General features: G+C 38.2%; 1 protein-coding gene across 1 annotated transcript in view; it reads right to left on the bottom strand.

Moving 5' to 3' along the window:
• alk (ALK receptor tyrosine kinase) overlaps positions 1-26763 on the bottom strand; it is a 186779-nt gene that overhangs the window by 34985 nt on the left and 125031 nt on the right. Inside the window, exons 4-9 of the mRNA XM_033988718.2 lie at positions 25125-25256; positions 20163-20297; positions 18759-18862; positions 17068-17240; positions 15305-15399; positions 5376-5504 (exon numbers count right to left, since the gene is read on the bottom strand). Of these exons, the coding sequence (XP_033844609.1) occupies positions 5376-5504; positions 15305-15399; positions 17068-17240; positions 18759-18862; positions 20163-20297; positions 25125-25256 (768 nt within the window). The remainder of the gene's footprint in view (positions 1-5375; positions 5505-15304; positions 15400-17067; positions 17241-18758; positions 18863-20162; positions 20298-25124; positions 25257-26763) is intronic.

The raw sequence follows: 26763 nt of genomic DNA, 5'->3' as shown, positions 1-26763 counted from the left end.
ACACTACATCATTGATAGCACCCATCTCCAGATCTTGAGCTATAGTCAAGATTCTAACCTGGAACCTTCTTGCTGTGAGGTAAGTTTCATTAACAAAGATTCAAAAGGGGGAAATTAATAATTTTGCCATCAATCATACTAATACCCTAACCTCTTTATGCAGCTGATGCCAGTTATTACCTGCTTGATGCCCAGATCCTATTACGCAATATATGAACACTTACTCATTATGTAGATTTACTTGTATAGAACTGCCACCATTTAACTAGCAACATCTGTCCTCAAAGAACCAGCCACCAGAAAGACATACCAAGGTTGGCACTCTACAAAAGCATTTGAATACTAAACAGAAAGCTTATGGAAAACCCGAGTCCAATTAATTACAAATAGGCTGTTTTGCACGACACTGCTCATTATCAGTTTCATATCATGTCTGGGAGTGTCTAATGCCCCCTTCTCCCCAAAACCTAGCAACAAAAACAAGCTAGCTAAGTGATTGCTGCAGGCTAGTGTTTATGTACGAGTAAACAACAACGTAACATCTCACATCTCGGCTGAGCTTGCTAATTAGCACGGCTTGCTAAGTCCAGAGCCCCATTCGGCATGCATGCGGTGTCCAGGGAACTGCATCTGCTGTCAGTTACTTTCAAGAGCCAATCGAATAGCTTCAATCACCTCTCCTCCTGCCTTTGATTTAATGCCAGTTTTCACAGAGATGCATGCTTTTGTTGTTTGCTGTTGATGTGAGGAAGAAACTAGAACATCTTGGTTATGTCATGTCTATGGTCAAGTTACCCAATTTAATTTTTTTTCCTTTTGTGCATTTGGTTCCTAAAAGCATCGCCAAGACTTATTCAGATGTGTTGACTCATTTTGAGGTCAGTAACACATTACCTCTTCAGAAATGCTAAAAGAAAAGAACATCTAGTTTTTTTCTTGCTGCAACCTCAAAGTATCTACAAAGGGAGGGTTGGGTTAGCTGCCAGATGAAGAAAGAATCAATTGAGAAAAATGAAGGTGAAATCAGGGTTAAAAAATAGGAGAAAAATGTCTTTGGAACAATTGACCAAGATCAGAGTAAGTACTGACAGAAAGACAAGAGATGCTGTGGTACAAGGGTGTTAATGAGCAAACAGTGTCCTTGGGAGACTTTTAATGAGAGAAGAGGGAGCAGTGAACAAATAGAACAAAGGGTGAAGAGTGATGGCGTACGGGAGGTGGGGCGGGTTAATATGGAGCTAAAGACGAGCTAAATCAAGGTTAGAATGTTCAATGCAACAGATAAAGGAAGGATTGTTTCATGCTATTTTAAGAGTGCACTGCGGAACATTTCTCGTGGTGGGAACATCACCTGCTTGTCATGGAGATTGTTTTCCCTGGAATCTTCCACAGCATGACATTAAAAACATAGTATCTATCTAGTATGTATTTTATTATTGGGGTTGTTTGTCATAGTCTTTAAAAATATTCACAGTAAGAAAGCATTTACTGTGCGAGATCTGACCTGTAAGTAAGCCTGGTTGAACCACCTGTTTGTCTCCATGGAGATAGCTGTGTTGTATTGCTATGCAGTGAAACCTTCCAGGCAACCTTCATCAGAAAAGTTACATAGTGCACCTTTAAGAGAGATTAGACTAGGTGTAGGTATCAAGAGGACTAATTCAGTGGTAAACAAAAAGTAAACCAGGTCAGGGCAGATTTGAACCAGAATAAAGGACAAAATAGCTAAGACAAAATCATAGACTCAAGCGGTAAGAAATACAGTTCAAAATGGTTATTATGATGAACCAATAACTTAATGTATTTGTACTGTATTGCTACATTCACTCTCACCACACCAAAATTAAACCAAACCTGAACTACAACAGAACCAAACGCAGTCTACAGCAAGATTAAACCAAGACAAAACCAGATAAAGTGTGAATGAATGCCACCTAAAGTTGTCGAGAAAACTAAAACTAATACTCAAAACTTCTTTCTAAAACATTCAGTTCAATATTGCAAGGGCACGCAGCAAGTTGTCCATGGGTTAATATTGGTGGGTGGGAGTCAGATTCTTCAATGAGTGACAGGTCTGCACTGTGAAATCCTTGAGAAGACCCCTCGCGGACATCAGCAAAGAGAGAAAGAGAAACCAGGGCAGATAGATGGACAGTGAATGTAAACTGCTCAAGGCTGTCTCCTGCACATTCTCCTCTGTATAAGTTCTTTATCCCTCAGTTAATATCTATGGTAATCACAAGGGCAGGAGCAGCATGATCTAACAGTCTCATCTCTCTCCGAGGACGTTTAAGTCGGCCAGCTTTATTGTATCTGTACTATGTATTACCTGTGTAAGCACATTATTATCACCTTTGTTGCACTGCCCTTGGAACTAAATCCTTGTGGGGAGCTATGCAGGGAAAAAATACACCTCATATCAGTGCGATCAGTTGTTTTCGAAAATCCTTACTCAGAAAAGAACCATGCCAAAACAGATATTAATGTGAACATGAGCCAATATAGCTCTAATTGCATTTCTGTATTTTATTGTTTTAGAGCAGTCGTATGCGTTCTTCTTTGCCTATCCATGGGTTTGAGAATGATTAAATATTAGGACTGTTGCCTTAGCGATTAAACATTTAAAACAAACTTTTATATCTTTTCTAATGGGAAAAAAATGTGCATCTAACAGTAAGCAGAAACCCATGAATACAATAATCACTCATAATCTGCAAATAAGCACAGATTTGCACCATTGACGAATGTAGTTATTGGCCAATTCATCTGTGCAAACTTCTTTTTACTCAATTATCAGCTTTGTCACTTTGTCATGACGTATTTGAGGTAGTTACTATCAAATTCAATATCTTTGCTGCGTTTGTAATTATATTGCTGCTTTGCGAGATGGAGGATTATATCACCCAAGGCTGAAGGTTACTGGTAAAGACTCCTGTCCCAACAACTCTAAAATGAACAAGTAGGATGAAAATAACATCTTGACATGTTGTTTGCTCTACAATAGGAAACTGCTTACAGGAATTTGCATTCTGCAGCAGTATTTACATTGTACACGGTGTCTTGACTTTTTGGGGAGCAGGGTTGTATTTGTCTGGAGATCAGCATAATCCTTAGCTAGATCAAACCGCTGCCAATATAGCATCTGCAGCGTGGTGTCCCAGCCTCACCCTTCGAAAGAATATGAGAGCGCTGTGCAGACTGTAGATTAGTTCAAAAGGGCACTTTGGGCACTTGTTCCTACTTGTGGTGGATCTTAATCTATATTTAGCAGCTGCATTGAGCCAAAAAAGAGTAGCTGGCGGACTGCATTATTTATTGCCATTGCACTTTGTTTCCTCTTCTGTGATTGCAGATAAAGAGCTGAAGATGACAGACTAAAGAATAAAGTATGTGATGTCTTTGTAAAAGTGCATATAGTCAAGTGAATACATGGTGCACAACTGAGGTCAAGATGAATGTGTGTATGAACATATTTTGATACCATCACTCAATAGACTAGACAAGTAAAGAATGGACTGATTCATTGTTAAACTTAAGATTAAGAAGGATTTTTTGCTCTGTCTCCATCCAAAGTTTGGCTTTATCTTTCTTAATCCATGTAATCATGCAAGTGATGTGCCTGCCACTAAGTGTTTCTTAAAGGTCCCATATTATATGAAAGTGACTCTTGTGAGCTTATGCCATGTGATAATGTTGTTACCTCCTCAAAAACATACCTGGAGTTGTGCCTTGTATCATTCACACAATTCACACAAATTTTATTATTAGTCTGTCCACATCTTCAAAGCTCAAAATATTCTGTTTCACTTTGTGATGTCATGCAGTGGTAGTTTCCAAATTCAGCTGTTATCTTTTGTTTAATAGTGATGGAAATTGGAGGGCTGAAATCATCTAGTGAAGGTGTACGGAGTTGAAAAACACAGTGAAGCACTTCCTACATTACCACATGACATCATAAAGTGGAACAGAGTGTTTTCAGTTTGAGAGAAGAATTCTGCCCAGATATGCAGGAGTTGTGTGTTAAACGTGTGAATGAAACAAAACTCCACATATATTAATGATGACAAAATCGTACAAAACATTGTAATAGATCATAAAATAGCTAAATATGGGCCCTTTAGCAATAAAACTACAGTTGCAAATTAAATGTATTTTTCAGTTTATAAAATTAGAAAAGTTAATATTGTCGACAAGTTTTGTAGTTCAGTGTTGACTTTTCATGAACTTTGTAGAAGATGTGGACAGAGTGGGCATTTGGCTTCATTTTATGGTTATGTTATCCATACTAATTTATGTCTGTAATCAGGAACTGCGGATGGAAATGATCTGTTTAGTTTTAATTTGTTGCTGCAGATCATGTCAGTGAGTTTAATGTCCCATGCACGTTGTTCCTTCGAATAAAGACTGGACCGCCCCTGACATCTTGTATATTTGACTAATCTCATAAACAGTCATCAAATCAAGTTAAAAGCATGCCCTAACTTGTCCCGTAACTGTCTATCAATCATCTCCATCCAGAAGAGAGTGCGTGTTTTCAAATGTGTGAAATATACAGACAGCAGACTGATTCACAGCCTCAGTTTGCTGAGATGTGTTTTGGAGCAAGTGTGATATGAAACTAACTACCTTATGACTTTTAGTATAAAAATGCGGCGTGCTTGTCTGTAGCCTTTCCAGAGGAGTGAAGTGAGGGAGAGAGAGGGGACGAACGGGGTGGAAAATGTCAAGTCTGTGTAACTGCTTCCATTGACATTCTCAGGAGACAAATTGGAGGATTTTACACTTCAAAACTGCCCGTCCTGCTCCATTTAATGCCAAAGGAGATCTGTAGACTCACTCAAGATATGGACTTGGTGCTCGTCACTAGGGGGCACACTTACAATGCTGCAGCTGATGTCGAATCACTCTGAATGTAATTAGGTTTTTGATACAGAGGAGAAGGGGGGCAGAGAAAAGACCAAAAACACTTATCTAATGTATTTTAAATGCATAGACACGTAGTCTCTTCTTATCCTTTCTGCTATGATAATTATGTAACATCTGAAAAAGCACCTATGTTTCATTACTCAGTCGTTTGAACTTTGAGTAACTTTACCTTGCCTGTATGAATGACTGTTGTGATTGAAAAGTTTAGAAGCAGACTGGCAGCCATGTTTCCATTTCTCTCAAGCTGACCCAGAGCAGTTGTGGTTTAAAACTACAAACTACTACTACAAGAGTGTGGGGAGTCAATGAATAATGCAATTGAAAAGCAAGCATGAAAACAATTCTTAGAAATTCATGTTAGAGGAAGGGAAAAAGGGACTTGTTGCATAAAATTAACTGCATACTGGGATCTCCCGTGGTAACAGAAACACAAGTTGGACAACACTTACACGGGGGTGGGGCTGGTGGGTTCATCAAATGACTCCCATTGGACGGTGTGGTGGTCTTGATATTCAGGTTGGTCGGTCTGATGGTGATCCTGGTCGCACTAGTCACCACTGGGGGATATTCTCCATTGGCTGGAAGAGGGGAGAGTGAAATACACTTGTTAACAAAAGGAACATTGTATTTTCATTTTGTCCTCTCCTGTGAAACGTTAGTGCTACGTTGCTGTTATACTGGAGAAGTAAAGCTCAGACCCCTGACTGGTGCAGAAAATGTGAAACCACCAGCAGGGGTCATCCTTTCATTTGTAGCAGCAGTGACTCTACAAGAGGAGAAGAATTCATAATGAGTGTCTGTGTGTGGCTGTCTGCACAGTGAAGAAGCACACTCAGCCTCAGTGCCTCCAACAATCCACACATACTTTTTTCTGCAGAACTTAACCTCCTATGAACCTCCATCTCTTCTCCCTTTAAAACTTAGATACTTGACTGTTGTAAAAATAGGGAACCTAGCACTTCTTTTATGTTATGTTAACTCAGTAGCAACAAACACAGACAAATCCTTTCAGATGAATGAAAAACATTGTACATAAGGATATATCAAAGATGAAAGACTATAGATGGATGAAAATAATAAATGATGAAATAATGAAATGATGAAATGTTTTTGAATGAAAGGTGTTTTGGAGTCTATACAACCCCAATGAACCAAAATATTATGACATCACCCTCATGAAGTAACCTGGCTCACACCAGATTGATATGTATAGTCCTCTGACCTGATTTCTACATATTATCAATGTGAGATTGCTCTTGCTGAAAGGAATCAGGGCCTATCAGGACCTTAAGCTGATTGGTTGAAGCATGACAACAGAGTAACAAGCCAAAAAAATCTAACGTTTTTTTAATCCAGTTGAGTGCACAAACCTCTTTCCCATCCAGAACTGCACAAAGCACTTCTCCCTGCACATTTTTCACAAACAAAATAGTCTATATTTTCACTAAAAAAAGTCTAAAGTACGTCTGTCAGTGTCGCCATGTTTCTTTTGGTTCACTTAGGAGGTTCACCTTTAGCTTGCCTCCAAACCACAATGCTGCTCTGTGATTGGCCTAATCTGTGCTAGTAATAGATCTTTTGTTTAAAATTGTTATTTGCTATAAGATAAGATATCGCAACGGTTCTAGTTTTTCATCCATCTGAAACCCACGGCTAGGCTGGTGGTTATATGAAATGGACAATTAATGAAAGAGCACAATTATCAATTGACAGGTAAAATTTTTCACCTTGATCTTTTGTACCTTAAAACACGCTCATTAAACCAATTGGCTATGTAGACTAAAGATAGAACTCTCTGGCTAAAATGTTAAAGTCATGCAAGACTAAATTTAACTGCTGAATTCTGACCTGGAAAAGTAGTCAAGTGGCCCAATTGTGCAGCTTTGGAGCAGCTCTGTGTGGCTCTGGTGTGGGTGGACAATCAGGCACTGGGGACTGAATCTCAGATGAATCACCTTCTCTGATTCGGTCAATGCACCGCAATCACCAGAACAAAAAAAGATTAGCTTTGTAGGATCAGCGACCACACACGATTCAGGGACCCAAAAATCAATGAAAGGGCTGTGTTGAGTGAACATAATCACAGCTATTTTCTTTTTAAGATGTGTTTACTTCAGGTACAAGTGATGGTTCCTAATTGGAAAATGCAGGTTCTTCATTACAATCAATGAAATCAGTTGCAATTTGTGAGACATTATAAAAGCAATCCAAGGTTATAGATGTATGGAACTAAATGTAGTTAAAGCTAGGGTAGATGATTCAAACCATGCATGAAAGGGCTTATGAGAGCTAAGAACTATAGATTTGTCTGAATAGTTCTTAGCTCTCATAAGCCCCTTAGCGCATCGGTAGTATTCTTATGCATTCTCACTTTAGCCACTAGCACAGCTTTACAACCACTTTTTGGACAGAGAAGTGAAGCAGAGTGGATCCCCTCTTTACAGCCAATCAGCTCTCATCTCAAAGTGTTATATATTTACTCACGTGGGGTTTTCTTGAGGTTGCGATCTGTAAAATTTCTATATTTTCTATAAGATGAAGATGCAGTGGTCTAATTTTTTGTCACAAGTTCTACTTTTATAATGCACTTCATGCAGGTTTTTGCACTACTTTAAAAGAGAAAGGTTGTGAATATTTCAAGCGAACAAAATCACTACTTAAAAATTCTTAACTTTTTACATTATTACTATGTATATTACACAGCTACTGTCAACTAACTCAAAGTTTTGTTTTTGTTCCTACAACTTGCAGTGCCGATTGGTTTTGTGTCCTTGGGCAAGTCACTTCTTCATGTTGTTATGTTTATGTTACCTTTCTACTACCTAAATATTGACTTACTGTAATGTACTGTAATGTTCTAATGTGCATGCAGTTATTTATACTTTTCAAGATAACTTTTAATCACTCATATATGTTATAAGATTAATTATAATGTACTTGTCATAATTATGCCACATATCAAACAGGTGGCATATCTGCAGTAACAGAAGTGGTACTTTCTTTTATTTACAGCTTGTTAGGTAGAGAAAACTGCAGTATTTCTGTTTTTAGAATTGTATAGGATTGTGTGTTGCCTGCTGCCATCTATGTGTTGTATAAGACAAGGCTCAAGTTAAAGTCTTGACCCTTTGTTTCTGTAGTGCTTTGATTTATACCTTTATTACCACCTGGGAAGAAAAAAAAAATAGGCGGCTGAGCCGAGCTGTCAGGTACAAAAAAAAAAAAAAGAGAAACAGCTGGAAAAAGCCAGCCAGTAACATCATCATTTCAAAGGTAAATAATACATGATTTTGATATGAGCAAATGTGTGCTTTTAAAATTAGATAACTGTATTGCTTTTCCCATCACTTAAACTATGACACATGGTATTCTATTTTGTTGTTTATTTCCACAGCAAAATCTCCATGTTCCACTTTGAAGGTAATACTGAAAAAATGACCAAAGCCTATGCATATAATAATAATAAAAAAAATAATAATCATTGTTGTGTGCCTGTTGTGCCTGTCTGTCATACACAGTCAGTATGGAAGCTTAAACTATTCAAATAACACACTGTGAATTAAACATTGTAATTCTTTTGATGATTAAGTCATTCTCAAGGCCATTGGCACATTTTGGACCAGCATCCAACTGAACAGCTGCAGTTATGATTAATTTTAATATGTACAAATGTTGCTATCCAATATGTTTTAGTACCTCTTGTGTCAAACATTAGCAAAGGGAGGTTTCAATTTGAGGGGATTTGTTTTCTTTGGTTGTGGGCCAAAGTCTAATCTTGGCTTAACAAAAGGCAACACTAGCTGTTTATTAATGAGCAGGTGTGGGCTGACCGCATGGCGCTGTTGTTTTAACTAATGACAAACAAATCACACCTGTTTTTATATTCAAAGTAGAGCCTTTTGCCTCTTTCAGCTTTAATCAATTCATCACACTGGCACCCTCTTGTGCCTCTCCTCGTCCTTTACAGCAATATGGCGGGGGGCTCCCCAAACAGCTTCGGAGAGTTACTGTAGACTGCTGCGCCATTTGGTCCTAGCAAACATCCTCTGGCATACAGGTCTTATTGGTGCTCCTATGGGCCATTCTTTAAATATATTTCCCTTCACTTGACACGCACCAATCAACCATAACATTACCACTCTCCATGCTTATTTGGCGTGCTATGTCCAGATGTTCAACTGCAGGTTCACAAATGTTACATCCTTACACAATTATGAATAGATATTGGCCACTTTGTCCCTGCTTGTAGGGTTTATTGGACAGATATATGTCTGAAATGGGGGGTAAAGAGTGGGGAGAGGCATTCATAAAATTGCACAATGCTATGGGTGGCAGGAACATCCAATAAAATCTGCAGATTTATCGAAATAATTGGTAGAAAAAGTTGTCATCTGGACAATGTTTTTGAAGTCAAGATTCGACTGCCATTCGGAAGATGTATTCATTTTTTTCTGAAGGTACTGGTCTGAGGAGCTAAAAATGTACACTGTTCCAAGTCATCTTGGGCTCAGACTGCAGCTCCAGTCTGGTGCAGTCCTGTGGTGTTGGTAGAGGTGCTGCTGGCAGAGGAGCTGCCGAAGGAGGTGCTGCTGGAGTCGACCACAAGCCTTTTTCCTTAATAAATGAATAATCATTGTGTGAACACATGCATTGCACATGCAGCCTTCAAAGGTGGTGACCACAACAGCTCTGCAGAGCCGTGTCACACCACAACTAAACCAGATACTGGAGTTGCAGCTGGGGGCAGTTGGGTTAGCTAAGCCCTGTGAGAGGAGTAGACTTTACTTTTACACTTTTTCTAACATGGATCAATTCTTGAAGAAGTGATCCATGGGGCATCCAAACTAACAAGCAATTGTTAGTTTGCATAATATAACCCATTCTCAACTCCCTACCAATTTCTCTTCTTCTGCCACATGACTTTTAAGGAGAAGATGTTCATCTTTTGCTTATTGTAACCTTCCCAATAACAACAACCACAATCAAGCTGTTATTTATTAACTGTCACATTGCTATGCCTGACCAGCTTATGTGATCCTCTAAGTAAATCAATTTTGTGTCATAATCTTCAGAGTTTGAGTAAGTATGTTTGTTTACCTAACATTGGCCAACTAGAAAAATCAATATCCCATTCCCTTTTCTTGTAATCCTCCAATAAATGCAACAATCTAGAGTCTTAGCTGCTTGGAGAGTACGATACAGATGTGCAGATCTGATGGATTATGAACATAGCAGTAGTGACTAAAGCATGAGTTAGCGCTGATAGACGTCCCTGCAGTGTGACTTGAAAAGGAGTTAGATGTATACATAAAATAAGTGCAGCATGTTTGATAGAAGGCAATGTCATTGCTATTCAGATCATGTACAAAGGTTTCACACAGTATTAGTATGCGGAGGCAGTGAAAGCAGTCGTCAGGTCGCTCACAGGGTGAAGTGGACCAGGGGCCAGGGCAGGAGCAGCGCAGCCTGTCACTGTTCATTAGCACAGTGCCCTAAGCTGGCTACAGCCCACCACCCGCCCACCGCAGGAGCACCAGCAGGTGGGAGGCCGACTACCAACCAGGAGCACACTCCAAATAACACGCTCAAAAAGTTTTAAATTTCAACTCTTTGGAATAGAAGGGGGTTGTGCTACAGTAAAAGCATGCGGAAAACTCATTTACAAAGGGTTCAGGTTCCTGTTATAAGTGACACTTTGGTGACCTTTTCACCTCCAAAAAGCATTAAAAAGGAGATGCCAAATACTCTATATTTGCCTGTTGCTACAACGCTAACGCTGGGAAACAGAGCACACCCCTGTACCATGGAATTGATAAAACTTTGTAGATAACGTTGATGAATAATATATTTTGGAGAACCTAACTTATGTAATGTTAAGATTGGTAACATTATGTGGGAGCATTTGAACTTTTGAGAAGTTTAAAGCTGGATTAAACATAAAAGTAAAAGTAGTAAAGGTATAGATGTAAGCAAAAGCTACAGAGCCCCTGTGATGTATGCCAGACACTAGCACAGGGTGTAAATTGTGCATTTAAGTGAATTGGCTCACAGTGAGGCCTTATTAGTTTTCTAAATGTGTTTGTAACTCATTAACACCCACTTAATGTAGATAATGAACTACTTAATAATGAGAGTGGGAGAGAGTAGTCGAGGAATTAGTACAAATATATAGGCTACCTGTGGCTGGAAGTCAGGTGAGCCATAGATACTTGCTCTACAATCGAAGTTTAGGAGCTTAAAGCTTAGGTAAGTAATCAATGGACAAATAACTGTTGCATGAGCTGATCACATAAAGATTATTCAAAACCAAAATGGCCGTCTGGGAGAGAGAGATAAACAGTGTTTCTAATTACCTCTTTATGTCATTAAGAAAAAGTCATCCAGGGACTTCGCAGCATCTGTACTTACTGGTCCATGCTGTGTGTCCATGTTGTTACACCCACAGATGCCAGAAATAATTACCAGAAAGAAAACATCTCAATCTGCGCTGTACTGTACACACAGAGGCAAAACAAGCAATGTCTTACTTTTAAAATAGTTTTTACTTACTTTACTTTATTTGATTTAACAGCAACAATTTGATTAAGGAAAGTATTCTTTTGGCTCATATGGTAACACTGGTTTATGCTTTGAAAAGGTGAGGCGGTTTTGTTGTGCGCGCGTTTTCGATAATTTTATGTATTTTTAGGACAACAGTACCAAAGCATTAAGTTTTTGGCCACAAACTGGAAGATTATCAGTTTACCAAAGAATAGCGATGAAAAAAATGTGTCGACTTTTTGGTGTGGTGGAAACAACACAATACATTTACTGCGTTAGTTACTACTGGTAACTGTTAGCGTCTAGAAAAGTAAGCACAATGCTGATGATTTGCATAGCACATTTAAAAACAGTGATGAAAGACAAAAGTGCTTTACAGGTTAAAGACAAACATATTACAATAAAATAAAACATACCACTTTAAAATAACTATAGCTAAATTTGACTTAATTAAACATGAGCAAAGACTTAATATGAACAGATTTAATGCCAGATCACATAACTGCATAAGGCTAAGTACTAAAACAAAATACGAAGTATGAAAACTGAGATGGGAAAGAGAGCTTTTAGCTGTTTTGCTTCAGAAAAATGGAATACACTCCAAGGAAATGCAAAACTGGATATGTCATAATTTAATAATCTGGTAACAAAACACCTGTTTTTAATGTGTTTTGTATTGTTTTTTTCTGCTTGTATTGTATTTTAAACAGAGCCCAAGTGCTCTCATTGGTTCCCCTGTATAAATAAAGATTAAAAAAGAAATAAATAAATACTTAATTCATAATGAACAAATGGGGACTTCTTAATCAGGGGTTTAGGGTAAGGAGTTAGGGTATTAATAAAGTAGTTACTAAGCCTGAATCATTCTTAATAAAGTCTTTGCTCATTATGAATTAAGTATTTCTTTCTTCTTTCTCAAGTCTTTGTTCCTGCTTTATTAAAGTGTAGTTATTATAAAGTGTTACCAAATAAAACAGTAAAATGACAAGGCACTGTTAAAAGTTGACTAAAAGGGACTAATCTAGACTCTACAGTTAGAACAGTCAGGACAAACTCAAACAGACATAGGTTTGGACTGAGCTCATAATAAAGTTAGTGCAAAATGGCAGCCGGAGATGAACTTCCTGTCCTGTCTAATGTAGTGATATAATGACATTGGTGAAGATGAAATGACAGGCCAGCCCAACATCTGAAGGTTGTCTGATGGAACACCCAGATCACTCCATACATCACAGAGGAGAGAGGGGAGGGTACGGGAAAGCTACACGCCGCCGCTCCGGTGCATAACGCCTATGAGCTAGTTTTCTCACAGTAACACAGAAGCAAGCCCCAGGTATGGCTATTAGGTAGAGAGATCTGTCACGCTAATCGCTAACGGTGATCAGTCTGAAGGAACGCCATGTTGGGCAGAAGCTTCGACAGCGCTCTGACTGATAGCTGAAGAAATGAGTGTGTGCGGAGTGCAGCTGTAGATAATGGATCCCAGTACAGATTAAGAAGTGCCTATGTGGAAAATGAGCAGAGCGGGGGATAGATGACGCTTCGGCACTGGGACACGTAAAACACAAATTGGCGAGCAAATCTCCGTCAGAAAATGTCAGTGCTTAAAATAAAGCTCCTGCCCCAATAAGCCAGTGTTGATTTAGGTACAGTGTGACTATGCCCGCAACCTGCCGCAACTAATAAATAGACTGGATTATTCCAAGGTCTGCTTATGTTATTGTACAGGACTTTCACATTTAAACTTAAAAGTGCAATATGCAACTTTTCTAGTGTAGGGTCTATGATTTGCATATGTACATGGAGATGTTATTGTTTTGTCAAGAATGTGCCACAGTATGATGCTAGCTACCTCCATGGAGACAAGCAAATGAGGCCAAGTTACGGGGCAGATTTGTGGAAAGATTAACCACCTCACTGTAAAAATGAATGCCTATCAACATATGTTTCAGTAGTTGAATTAATGCAAGCTAGATAGAAGTCTGATGCTGATGTGGAACATTCCAGACAAAGCAATAACATCTCCATGGAGACAAACAGCTGGTTAACCCCCTAATAGAAATCATAGTGCATCTTTAAGAGAACAACCACAGAGGCCATTTTCAACTACATCTACATCTATATTGTCTTCATTAAACATACAAGCTTCAAGAATGTAAACGTAAGATTTTCCATCATTGAAACCTATGGTATTCTGCCATCACCCACTTGTTTCAAACTACTTCAAACTGATATATAAATAGACTGTATAAGTAAAGGCCTATTCTATACTAATACCAAGGTAAAGAACATCAAAATAAGACTGACTTAGACATAGATATTGTTATACATGTGACACATATACCAGTACCACCATTTCAATCAAATATAATCTGCTTCTCATTATGCAAAGAACAATTTATATTCAAACTCATATTCAAGATTAAGTCATGCAGCGAATAATAACTAATCATAACATAATTTCCAACACACGCACTCGCACAGGCTTGTTTAAATGATGAAGAACCACCTTTAAATGATTGGAGAGTGTAGAAGCTAATTATTTGCCAGTGACCATGTCTGTTTAACACGTTTCCTCCTAGCAAGCTTCTCTCTGAGCTATATTGAGCGACAAAACCACCCAGACATTACTATTCCCGGCACAGATCAAACAGGTTTCTGCAGATAGGGAGAGACAGAGGAAGGCACTGAACTGCTAACCTTTGATTCTCCTCATGCGAGACGTTACTTGTCATTCCGCTCCTGTTTGGAAACTGATAAGCCATCTCAATTATAACAAAAAATACCTAGAGAGGTGACGTGAGGCTTGACCTTTTGGGGGCCAGCTACAACTCTGGAACACATGCCCTTATCAATCAAGCTGTGATATTGTGTTCATTTCTGACATTTCACGACCCTAGGGGGATTCAGCAAGACTAGATAAAATGTACTTGTTTGTTGTGTCTGTGCTAAAACTACTATTGTAGAATGTAATTAAGATTTCAGAAGGTGCTCTATATAGTTGGTACATATGTTGTCTAAGGTTTGTCAGGTCAGTTGATGTCACATTCTGAATGATCAAATGTCCAATGGTTTATTTATTCAAAATCATAATTTACTAAAACCAAGTAATAGTGGGATGTGCTTTAGCCTAACCTGGTGCTGCAAGCTGGAATGTTGTGAAGTTTGAGTTTTCAAACAAGAATCCATCTTGTACATCTCCTTGTTTGATCCATTCACAAGCACAAACTTTTGGTACAGAGCAGAAAGTATATATTTTCTGTCAAAAACATTTTAGTAATACTCGCCCACATGAAACCAAGCGGAAGAAATAGTAGACGCTACGTATTCATTTAACTAAAAACTATATTGTTTTATTATCGATTCTCCGATGAGAATCCCTCATCGTCTTCCCGAACAATATCGACTGGAATCATTTCAGACTTAACACATCAATCTGGTTTTAGCAAAGTTAGATTTCCCATACCAGTAAAAAAAAAAGTTCTACATTTTAAAGTTATAAGTGATGGTGTTCAGAGCTCCATAGCGTTTTTTTTTTTTTTTACTTTACTCATACTACCATTTACATTACATTACTTTGAAAGTCTGATGTATTCCCAACTCTGCCTCAACTTCACAAAAGAAAAGGCATTTGAAAACACCTAACATTGTATTTTTTTCTGCTAGACTCCTTATGAACTACAACTACACTGTGCCACTTAAAAAATCTACCTTCTCCCTGTGTGGACTGCATTTATCAAGGGTAATTGCTGCAGCAATCCTTCAAATAATGTGCCAATCTGACCCGGGTCTGATGTAGCATATTAAGAGCAGGGAAAAGGGCAAAGCGAACACTCACATGCCAAGAAGCAGTCCATAGTGAACGAGATGTTGTCAATGGAGATCACTGAACCCACGCCAGGTCCATCCTCAGCACTGAACTGTAGCCAAAACCTGTGGCAAGTACAATACAGGAAAGACTGTAAGAAGACAGAGAAAAATAATTTGTTACACTAATAATAACTATACCATGATTAGCCTTAGACTTACTTCCTAATGAGAAAATATTTTAAGAATGATTCACTACTTAATTAAGGATTTAAGAGTTAGGGTTAAGGTTTTACTTAAATAAGCTGAATCATTCTTGATCCATTATTTGTTAATTATGAAATGAATCATTCTTCATACTGTTTAAGACTAATACTTAGGTGTAGTTAGTATAAAGTGCTGCCTAATAAACAATAAAATGAACTAAAAGAGATGCTACAAAGATGTCTACAGTACTACTGATGGTTGCATTTTACTTTAAAGCACAGTAATATGGTAGATATAAGATTGGAATGGATATAATGTTACCACTATTTTACTGTTTCCAGGTAGTACACAGTCTTCTTACAGGTTTGGATTATAGATTAATTATAAAGAAAATTGGTAATTGCTAAATTTATATTCAATGTATCATGGTCTGGTTGGCTCATAACACCAAAATCCATGCTGCCCTCTTGTTTACAATTGGTGCACACCATATTCATGAATAAATCATTTTTACCTGGAAACCACTGACATTTCACACACAGTCTGAATACATCTACAGTATATTTATTCTCCCTCATCGTCTAATAATAAGAAAAATGGCTTCTATGACTTGAGTTTGTACTTCCGTCTGTGTTTCTAAAAAAAACCTTGGGACTTTACAAAGGTCACTGGGCTAACACTGACAGGTCCACCTACTGCTTATGGACATGACATTCTAATTAAAAGCAAAGTGAAGCTCGCTACATAACCAGGAATAAAATATTAATCACTCTCAGGAGGGTCAGATTATACAAGCTTTAATGGCAGTGAACCTTCCAGTCAAGGTAAACACAAAATATCTGCTGCCTATTCTTTTCTTTCATTCAACTACAGTGTATTTCATTTGCTTTTCTTTCTAGCATAATTAAGGCCACCTATAATTATGCAAAAGAAGGAGTGGGTAAGCGAAGCCTAGTTCTTCTTTCATGCTCCAGAAATCATTCATTTTAGGTGTAGAAGGAAATGCTAACCCAATTTCAAATCTGCATTCATGAAAGATGACATTGGAATCTAAAACGCTATAAATCATCTCCTTATGTCAAAGCTTGGATATTGCGGACATTCTTTTTCATGTAACAACCCAAAGTAAAACCATATTATGCACTGATATAAGTTACTTGAAAACAGCAGATCTATTGCTTGAATTACAAAATTACAACTTGCCTTATTTATTAAGAGGAATTATGAATTATGAGTTCTTATCCTTATTTCATAGCTACTTAAAGGTGTACTAACAGCAATGGTGGCGTGTCTACAACCTGCTTGACTTTATGGAGATGTTATTGTTATGCATGGAGTGTTTCACAGTGTGGCATTAAACTTATACCTTCATGGAATTAAGAAGGTGGCAAAGCAGTAACATCTCCATGGGGTCAAGCGGGTGGCAGAACCTTCACCAGAAAAGTTATATATAGTCCACCTTTAAACAAACAGCTTTCCTATTACAAATCGGTTGAACAGTGTCATACATGCTAAGGTTACTTTTCTAGTACTAGTACATAATCTAAAGTGTTTACTATTACTTTGACAACTTATATGTGTGTTTACCAGTCTGCCAGCCCGTAGAGAGGGACAGAGATGAGCTTCCAGCCTCGCTCTGATCTGGGCTCACTGGCCGAGTGCCACAGTCTACGCTGCTCCTCTGGTCCAGTGCTGTTCTCCACAATCCACAAGGACAGCGCCCCCTTCTGTAGACCTCCAGAACACACCCAAAAACGCACCTGGATAGAGAGGATGAAAGAATGATGAAAAGAAAGCTCAAAATGAAATGCCTTGGGTGTTTTAACAAAATTTGTAGGGTAAGGTAAACACGATATTTGCATCACAAGCCATGGGACCACAGATTTACATTTTGCCAAGCTCAATCAGCAACAACCATCTGCTGCTTTTAATTATTCAATTATTAGAATTCTACAGATCAACATTTTCGCTATCTCTGCCTGCCTGCTTCAGCACAAATCAATCTAATTTAGCCGCTTAAAGGACAGGCATGCTGAGAATAAAACCTGCAAAAAACAAAACAACATAGCACTCCATTGCAGGAATTAGACAGTGAAAGGAAGTGAATCAGAGGCTAGCTAACAAGCAGTGGATGTACCCAAGTCCCAATGCAGTGCTTTAGAGGAGAGCCGGGGATGTTATTCATGCCTTAAGTGAAACCAACAGTGTCCTAAAGTGAATATCCACATGGAACAGAAAACACTGCCAACCAAGACCACTGCTCACCAATTACAGTCAATTCTTCTGTTGATACTGGGTCTTATCTTACAGGCAGACCCCACATGGCGACAGCTAACAACACCTAGCTTACATGCACTCCTTTGTCCCTTGTTGGGCACTACATGAAAGCAACATGACTATCCGGCAAACACCCAAAACTAATATCCTCAAAAACCAGTCCAGGAAAGAGGAAGTGGACCGAGATGTGAAGAGGAGGATTTGGAGTGTTAATCTGGAATCATGCATAGTCTTTGGCAGAGTTTCAAGGAGGTCTGCGATGGCTTAGCTATCTTAGCGCAGTATAGCCCAGCCCACGGCCGAAATTTGCGCCCCAAATGTCCGACTTGTTTTTGTAGCACAACCCTAGACCCTGCTTATTTCTGATCACACAACCTCTCCACTTACTGTCAAGTGTATTCACCACCAGTCTCGTCTTTGTTTTACATATGCTAAGTACACACACGGTTGGAAAATTAAAACAGGTTTAATTTTGAATGCTAAACCCATTGCCGTCAATCATGTCCTGAAGTGCACAACCTCTTCACCCTGCACTCCAGCCGGGTCCGTGCACCACCTTCTGAATAAAACATGGATTATGTTTCCACGCCAGGTCAACGAACAGCACTAAAGATTGACGAGGTCAGACTTCTCAATAACCACAGAGACACAAACACAGCTGTGGCTTTGAGCTAAAATCGCAGCAGTTTGGTTCTTTTTAAGCATTATTAGTGTTCAAAGTAATTAGCATGTCAAATACACTCTAGTGTTTACATATATTTTGACCGGAGCTGTATTCGAATCATAAAGTTAAAAAGAAATAAAGATTTATTTTTATTCTGGTAACAAACAAGGTAAAGTTGTTTCAGGATTTCAGTAAAGACAAAATAAAGTATATATAGTATTTGGCTCTGAGTCCTTTGAAAATAACTTGCATTTATCCTATCATGTAGCAATGAAGATAATGAGTTCTTCTTTACAATAAAAGAATAGTATAGACTGGAAAACTATGCACTTCTCACCTTGCAAGGAGAGTTTCTGAGAGGAGGAGGATACATGGGGCTTCTTAGTAAGGCCGATCCTCGCTGGCCCTTGGTCTGACCACCCTCCACACTGAACGTACCACCTAAAGAAAGACAAAAGTATGTCATATATAGTACACACATATACATAAATATGATCCAAGACTATCCAAAAATCACAGATATTTTTCTGCCATTGGAAGTAATTGCTCTAATGGTACAGATAGGAAAATCACACACTTTAAAACCACTAAAAACGCTGCAGGAATGAGTCCCTGATGGCCACTAGGGTTTCTTAAAATAGTTCAGAACAAAATGTCAGTAAAGTGAGACTTAAAAGCTCTCGTCTGAATACACTGTGGGGTAACTACTATATACCAGACTCTTATTACTCCACATTTGACACACACTGAGTTGGACGAGAGTTGGTTCATTTTCTGTATTCCCAATAGGTTTTATAATTTGTAGCTGTGCCTTTTGTTTATTTACATTCATTTTTATACTAATTGATATTTTATTTTTTGCCTTAACAAGCACTTCAGAGGAATGGTGGCTATACAATTTCAAATATAAATAGACCTGGCAACTGAAAATGATTTAAAAAGAATTCATCTGGACCATTCAAGAGACTTTTTCACTGCTGACACAAAGAGGAGAAAGCTTTTTTGAAGGGTGCTCTGACGTGAAAGTAAGTTTTCTCTTGGTCTGGAGTGGGTGAAAGCCTTAGACTAGTTATAGGACTGTTTTTATCCCATGTCCTTTGCTATGAGGCAAAGCTGTTAACAGTCATTTATCTTCAGCTCTTCAACCAGGTCCAGGCAGCTTAATTTAGTCTTGTTATTTTGTGTTCCAGATAGCCTCCCTGAACTCATCCAACTTTTTCAACACCTCTACAAACGCTTATTAAGCTTAACACATTTTATTTTATTATCAATAGGCTGAGTTCACATGACATCATCCAACCTTCTACTTTCCATATTTTAAGGTAGAATTGGCATTTAAATGTTCACATTTCAGATGTTTTCATCAGGTTTATGGTTAATATCTCTGTAATTACTTGGACTATCCACAATGTTTAACATGTTCTGTCAGCACAAATTAAATGAAAGGACATTTTCACAATAGCTTTAACAAATTGTGGCTATTGTTGCTCAGTGATGGTCACTTAAACTTCAGGCCACAGATAAAACAGCAAGTTTGTGCAGCCATTACCTAATGAATAATAATGTGGATGATGAACCATATCAGTTTTTGTCTGGTTATTTCTTTGAAATGCTGTGAAATGCCCATAGAGCTATTTATAGGCCCCTCACCCCCACCAAAAACTTGAACATGAAATTATAGAAAGTAATGAACACAATAACATGAGTGATTGTTCTATTCTTGTAATGCTCAGTGGCTCACCTGATGATGGACAGATTTGCCTGGTAGCTTTGGCTGGGCTCTGCAGTCTTCTCCAGGAGAATGTGCGCCCCGGGATCGACTGCCACATGCACTCCCCCTCTTCAAACGAGCAGTAACTGCCATTGAGGAATCGCCCTGTGAAAGAGAGATAGGAGACGGAACATGCTAAGGCTGGATGATAAGGAGTAAGTGTAATGAGTGGACGGGCATCGTGGGGGGTGCCAATAGGGGGCGCTGATGAGCGTTTGGATTGAAGACATCAAGAAGTTGACAGACAGAAGGAGCAGAGGTTGGGAGCACCAGGAACACCAGGGGGTATGGTATCATTAATAAGGCCAAGCTAAGTCACCGGCTAAGTGCACAGGAGAAGCGAGAGCAAGATCGGAGAGGAGAAACACCCTAAGGACCTAGGACAGCGGGGTAAGAGATGATAGTTGTAGAATAAAAGACTGTTGGCGCTTTCAATCTTTCAAACTTGCCTATAAGAACAGGGTGCTTCAGCTCTATTAAAAATCAATCTAAGTAAAAATGCGAAAAAGATATACAATTGTCATTAGATTCCATTTGTTTGATCTATTCAGAACTGCTTTCTTTTTAACTAAAGCTGTAAAACATATCATTTGAACTATTTATCACACTGATCAACTTTGCACTTAAACTTGCATTTGTCTCCAGAGTTACTGCCAGATTCCCTTCAAAGATAAAACTCTTCTGAAAAGTTCTTGCACATTTTTCTTAAAGTTCAACTGTACATTATTCCTACTGTTATAGCTCATTAAAAATATGTTTTTTCAGCTCAGAAATACCTCTTACTAGTTTTGGGGCATGTAGACATTAGGAGGAGTACAAATGTTAACAAAATTGAGTAAGAAAGGGAACACAGGTGGCTAAAACTCAAATTGCTGTAATGCTACTGTTAACTTAGTTTTTTGCTTTGTCAGTTTTGCAATGCACATTAGAAATTCTGTTCTCCATATTATCACATCAGCCCTTAATGTACAAAGGCAAGAGTAACAGTGTTGTTGGAAATAGTCTTGCGGAGATAATGGAGCTGTAACTGGTCTGAGAAGATCATAAAATAGGCTCTTTTCACAATAACAACTTAGCAGGCTCAGAAAAAGCCCTTTATGCACTCTCCTCATTCACAAACATCCAAGCATATTACTTTGCAAAAACAGAAAACAAGGATATTACATTCTATGATGTCTGTGTGAAAAGCTGATCCTTTGTGGTCCTTTTTGATATCCCTTGAGTCTTGAATAATACGATGAGTCATCTTCTTGTTACATAAGGCAACTAGGGTCACCCAATGTCCCAGCTGTTTAAATGCAAAACATGCATTCAAAGTCATGCATTGCAAACACAGCTAAACTACACATGAAAACCCACATTTATCATATTATGGACAAATAAGAACTTTTTGCCATATCTTGCAAATGCATAACAGCACATAGTTAAATTTGTTTTCAAATTACAAATTACTCTGCACAGCTTGTAGTTGGGTGCAGGCTGTGGCTATGTGTTCAGTTGGCGTATTTTTATATTTTTTGCACTTTTCCCCAGCTGGTCTGCTCTAATGCACTCTATGACTTATGGAGTTGACTTTTTCTTCGTGAACTTGCATGTGAAGCATTTGGGTTTTTATAGAAGAAACTGGCAATTTGCAAGTCGTGACCTATATACAACTTTCAGGTTATACAGAACAATCTCCTGAGATACCTTTGCTATTGAATTTGAATTGGTTTTGCTAATAGTCCGTTGGTTGACATACAAACAGGTTGTTTTACTTTAAAGCAGAGTGGTCAATAATTCAATAGACATATACTAATCAATGTTAAAAAAAATAGATACGGTATTGAGCAGGTATTGATACATAACTAGAAAGCGCTGAACCTTTCCTGAATAGTTATAGAATGCCAGAACTAGTACACATTTTATTCTTGTAGTGATGTGTAGTGACCCTAAACCTAATCCTTGGTTCACATGACTGGATTGTCTTGCTGTTTTTGTTCACCCTTTCCTACATGGTTCATCTCTGAGCAATCTGGGCTGTAAGAGTAAGTTTTCTAGTTAAGGCAATTTAAAGCCTTGAGCCACTGGTTTAGAAAACGTCTAAAAACTGATGACAAATTCATTTTTACACTGGCATTTTATGTTAGATGTGAATATAAAGATTCTGCAAAAGTGATTTATCATATACGTTTTTGATTTAAAACCAACCTCAAATATATGTGATCCAAGAACTGTTCTGTAGTCGCAGCCATTCTTACAACGCAATGGGGCATCTTTTACACTTTCGACCAACTAGTATGATCTCTAACTTTCAAGCCTCTTTTTGCATAATGATGAATACAAGCTATCCATTGGGAGATCATTTTCTATCATTGCCAGGACTTTTGGCAGTTGACATAGGCAATTTAGATTTCTCTCGTAATGAGTTCTGGCACAACTTGTCGGGTTTTCTGTGTTACAAAACAAATGCAGAATTTGAATGGCTATGGATCACAGAACAGAATATGTGACCAGAAGCTGTGTGTTAGGGGCTATGTGAGGTATTTGCGCAAGAGGAAGATGATGGAACCAAATGCATGCCTACAAGGTAACGGTTGGATTGTAGCATGAAAAAGCTTTGAGAGTGATTGAGAGAAGCTTCATTCATACACACTGGCAGCTGGCCTTCATGCTGCTATTAGCATTAGTGACAGGAGTGGAGTTAAATGTGAAATGTGTCCTTGGTAGTAGATTAAAGCTATGTTCTGATGCTTTCTATAGCATGTATCTAGAACTATGTACTTTATTTTTAGCAGTATAGGAACTTGAATGATACCTGTTTTTAGGTAGGAATACTTGAATAAGGGTTTGTTGGTAACTTTACCTTTCCTTCCTTAACCATTATATAGAACCACAAATGAAAATAATTAACACATTCCATTAAATACTACTTCCCTGGTTTTCAAAAATCAATGCCTGCATATATGATACTTGTTTTATGTTTTTTTTAATTTTAGGTTAAACTTTGATATGCATTCTACCTAGCGGTATTTGCTGTTAAACATAACTACTCTTAATTTAATAGTAATAGTTGTATAATAATAGTTTTTTTGACAAATAAAAAGCAATGTTTCATGTTTCGCACTCCTCGTTCTCTCAATGGTTCGCTCTGTTGACCACACCAAAGCCCGGAGGGAGCTAATTGGACTAAGTGCCGTGGCTTGCTTCCTGCTCTATCCATGCCTATGCCTTAAATACACAGAGCAACAAAAAAGAAGAACTAAATATTCTTTTATGTAGATTCCATTCAGAATTTTTATCTAAATATCACAATCAAGCTTTAGAAATGTGTGTTTTTTATTTATTTCAAGTATTAATTTACATTGAAAAATCAATAACCAACAAAATTCATACAGAATAGAATTTAACCCTGAATAAAATATTAAAAATAAAAGTATAGTGCCACTTCTGTTGTGATCTTGAGGTCAAGATGAATAAGATATGACAGAAAATGTACAGTTACATTTAATAGACTACTTAAAATTGTATACTGCCCCAAAATAGTAAAAGGTTGACTTCGACATTGACCAGACTGTAACACAGAGAGCAGCTCATTTATCTATAATCTTAAAAATTATGTTAAAACACTGGATTATTGCATTCAAATGGAGCTAATCCCCAGGGCTGGTCTCTGGAGCCAATTAGCTAAGATAAATCTCAGGGTTTTGACAATGACAGACTAGCTTTCACCACACCTTTATGTCCCACTCTCCTCTGCAAAGCTGCATGCACAAGGGAGCATCCTGCCCTCCTCTGTAGGCAAATTAATTACAGCAATCTTTACAAATCAAACTATGCCGCTTGAAACATTGTTAAGCAGGCTAGACACAGGCTAGACACACAAACTGCCAAAACCTGGGGGACTTGCAACTGAGATGGGAGACCAAGAACTCTGAAACAGTATCGCTTGTAAGTATTTTTTCATGACATATCTAAAAATGGTAAAGGTCTACATTTTCTTCAGAGCTATTCCAAGATAGAGCCCAAATGTTTTCAAGTAACATAAGCCAAAAACACTACTAGATTTAAGCACTAAACTAAGATCAACTGTTCTAAATAAAAACACACACATGTAACTTTATATGGCATTAATGGAGACAGGGGATGCCAACAGACCAAGTTACACTATGCATGTGTTTCAAAGTATCCTTAGTGATAAAAACGCCTATAAATGTTAATAAAAACTGTTAAGTTTAATGCCATACTGCAGAACACTCCAAGCAAAACTACATCTTCTCTATGGAAACAAGCAGGGGACGGACATCCCACTCCAATGCACCTTTAACCAGAATAAAACTAGGAAAAGACCATCACAAACCAGAACTAAATCAGGTCAAAATCACCTATAACCTGGACTAAACCATGACTGAGGATTTATCTATAGCCAACAGTTTGAGAACCACTGTATTAGGTTGATCCCAACAACTTGATTAGCCTTGGTTTGGACCCAGGTCTGCGCACTGCATCCTTCATTTGGCAAGAACATGGACTTCAAACTAAACTCAAACTTTAATTTACAACATGGCACAGGACGTTGGAACTTATAAAGTCCAAGCAGACAAATTCATACACACTGAAATACTGCCAAAACCTGGGAGACTTGTAAGTTAAGATGTCAGACTACTTGGCCAGCCTTCCTCTCCCCTGCCTCTGTAAAGAAGCACCAAACAAATGTGCAGAGATATAGAAGTAACAACCGTGGAATATGTCTTGGGTGAAGAATCCTAGCCAAGCATAGCACACTTGCACGCTTTTTCTCCTATATCTTAACCTGTCAGACATGCCATTTTTTGCACAACTGAACAATGACTTCATTAAGGATGTCCTACCACAGCTGATCGCCTTCACAGTTCAGAAAGAGACTATGGGGAACATTATTATATGAAAAGTGTTTTGGTGCGATATACTCACTGCAGCGTTCACCCTCGTCATCTCCGAGCGGGCAGTCTGTCTGGAAGTCACACAGCTTGTCCAGTGCAATCGCGGGGCCTTGGTGACAGTGGAACAGGCCTTCCAAGGTGACGTTGGGACCCGGCAAAGAGGCTAGACACAAGAAAAATATTGTGGTAAATAGCATTCACAGACAACTCTGATTTAAAAGGACGGTGGATTTGTCCTTCATGCCTTTTTACTTGTTGCAGTTTATTTGTTGTAATGGTAGTGAACATTAGCGCCCATGAGTCTTTTGGCCTGTCATCAAATAATTGTTGGTAGCACTACAAGTATCACAAAATGTCACTGCAATTATCAAGAAGTCCAACTACAAGTTCCATTGCAAGTACCACTATAAGTAATATCATATGCACCTCTAACTGTAAGAACAAATACGCCTCCAAGTACCACTGTAATTACTGTAAATACAACAAAAACTGTCATAATTCCACTGTAACCTATAAGTAAGGTCTCATTTTGTTTGCTTGTTTGTTTACATTCATTTAAATTAGTTGCACTTTTATTGTCTTGTAAATAAACCACCTAAGCTATGACACATACATTAAACACATTTAAAGCAAGAGAAGAACACTATTCTTGTATGAAAAAACTCTTTCTATATGCTTTTCTGATATTATAGAGCAGGACGTGCTTCATGTTGGTGGTGTACGCACCGCTAGGCTTCCAGTTCAATGTTGTAGCCCATAAATATTTGACATTATGACACTGGACATTAAAAATAGATGCAGTGTGGATGACATCACGTCGTCCATCAATCAGACAGAGAGCAGTGGACAGGTAGGAGCATCCTTTGACATGGGTCGCATTTACAGGGTCAAAGGTCACTGTGTTTGCGTCGAAGCCTCCTGTTGGTTGGAGGAGTGAGAATAACCCTTTATGAATAAGACATGAGTGGACTATATAGGAACAATATAGGTCTAGTAAGAAGCTTGTGGTTAGCTTTGTTTCCATTCAGATAACATTACTTGGATGATGACCATGATGACAACAGGCAGACACTGACACCAGTTACACGTCAGATCAGTGGAGAGGTGACACTGCTCTCAGCAAGAATGCAGGTTTTTCCAGGTTTTTCTTTCTTTCTTTTTTTTATTCACCTAATTCACCTGTAACCTGTAAAATAAATGCAAGATAGGTAGGTTTAATGCCATACTTTGGATCATTTCAAGCAAAAGCAATAACATCTCCATGAAACAAACAGATGATGTAGCCAGATAAGTTACATAGTTCACTTTTTAAAATCTCACTGATGCTCTGTGTCTCCTCTTCACTGATTTCACATGTAACTGTTGGCATTACCTGCTAATTAATGCTCATGTGCTGTTTGTGTTGCAGCCTCTACTGGAAAAATAAAATAAATAAATATAACAACAGACTAGAAAGCAGGTGACCAAGCAAAGTACTCTGATAAATGGTTGGTCTCACGATGCTCCATTGAATCTTAAAATTCTGCAAAAGTGGGAGGAAACAACCATCCATCAACCAAGGTATTTTAAAATTCTCTATTAGGACCTTTTATATTTTTGATTTCTTGATTAATTGGCCCAGTATGTTTGCTTTAAATAAACCAAACATCCAAAGTATACATAACTGACTT

The sequence above is a fragment of the Periophthalmus magnuspinnatus genome, chromosome 22 (assembly GCF_009829125.3).
Source record: "Periophthalmus magnuspinnatus isolate fPerMag1 chromosome 22, fPerMag1.2.pri, whole genome shotgun sequence".
Lineage (NCBI taxonomy): Eukaryota > Metazoa > Chordata > Actinopteri > Gobiiformes > Gobiidae > Periophthalmus > Periophthalmus magnuspinnatus.
Note: the sequence above shows the minus strand (reverse complement) of the source record. Positions and strands in the feature narration are given on the sequence as shown.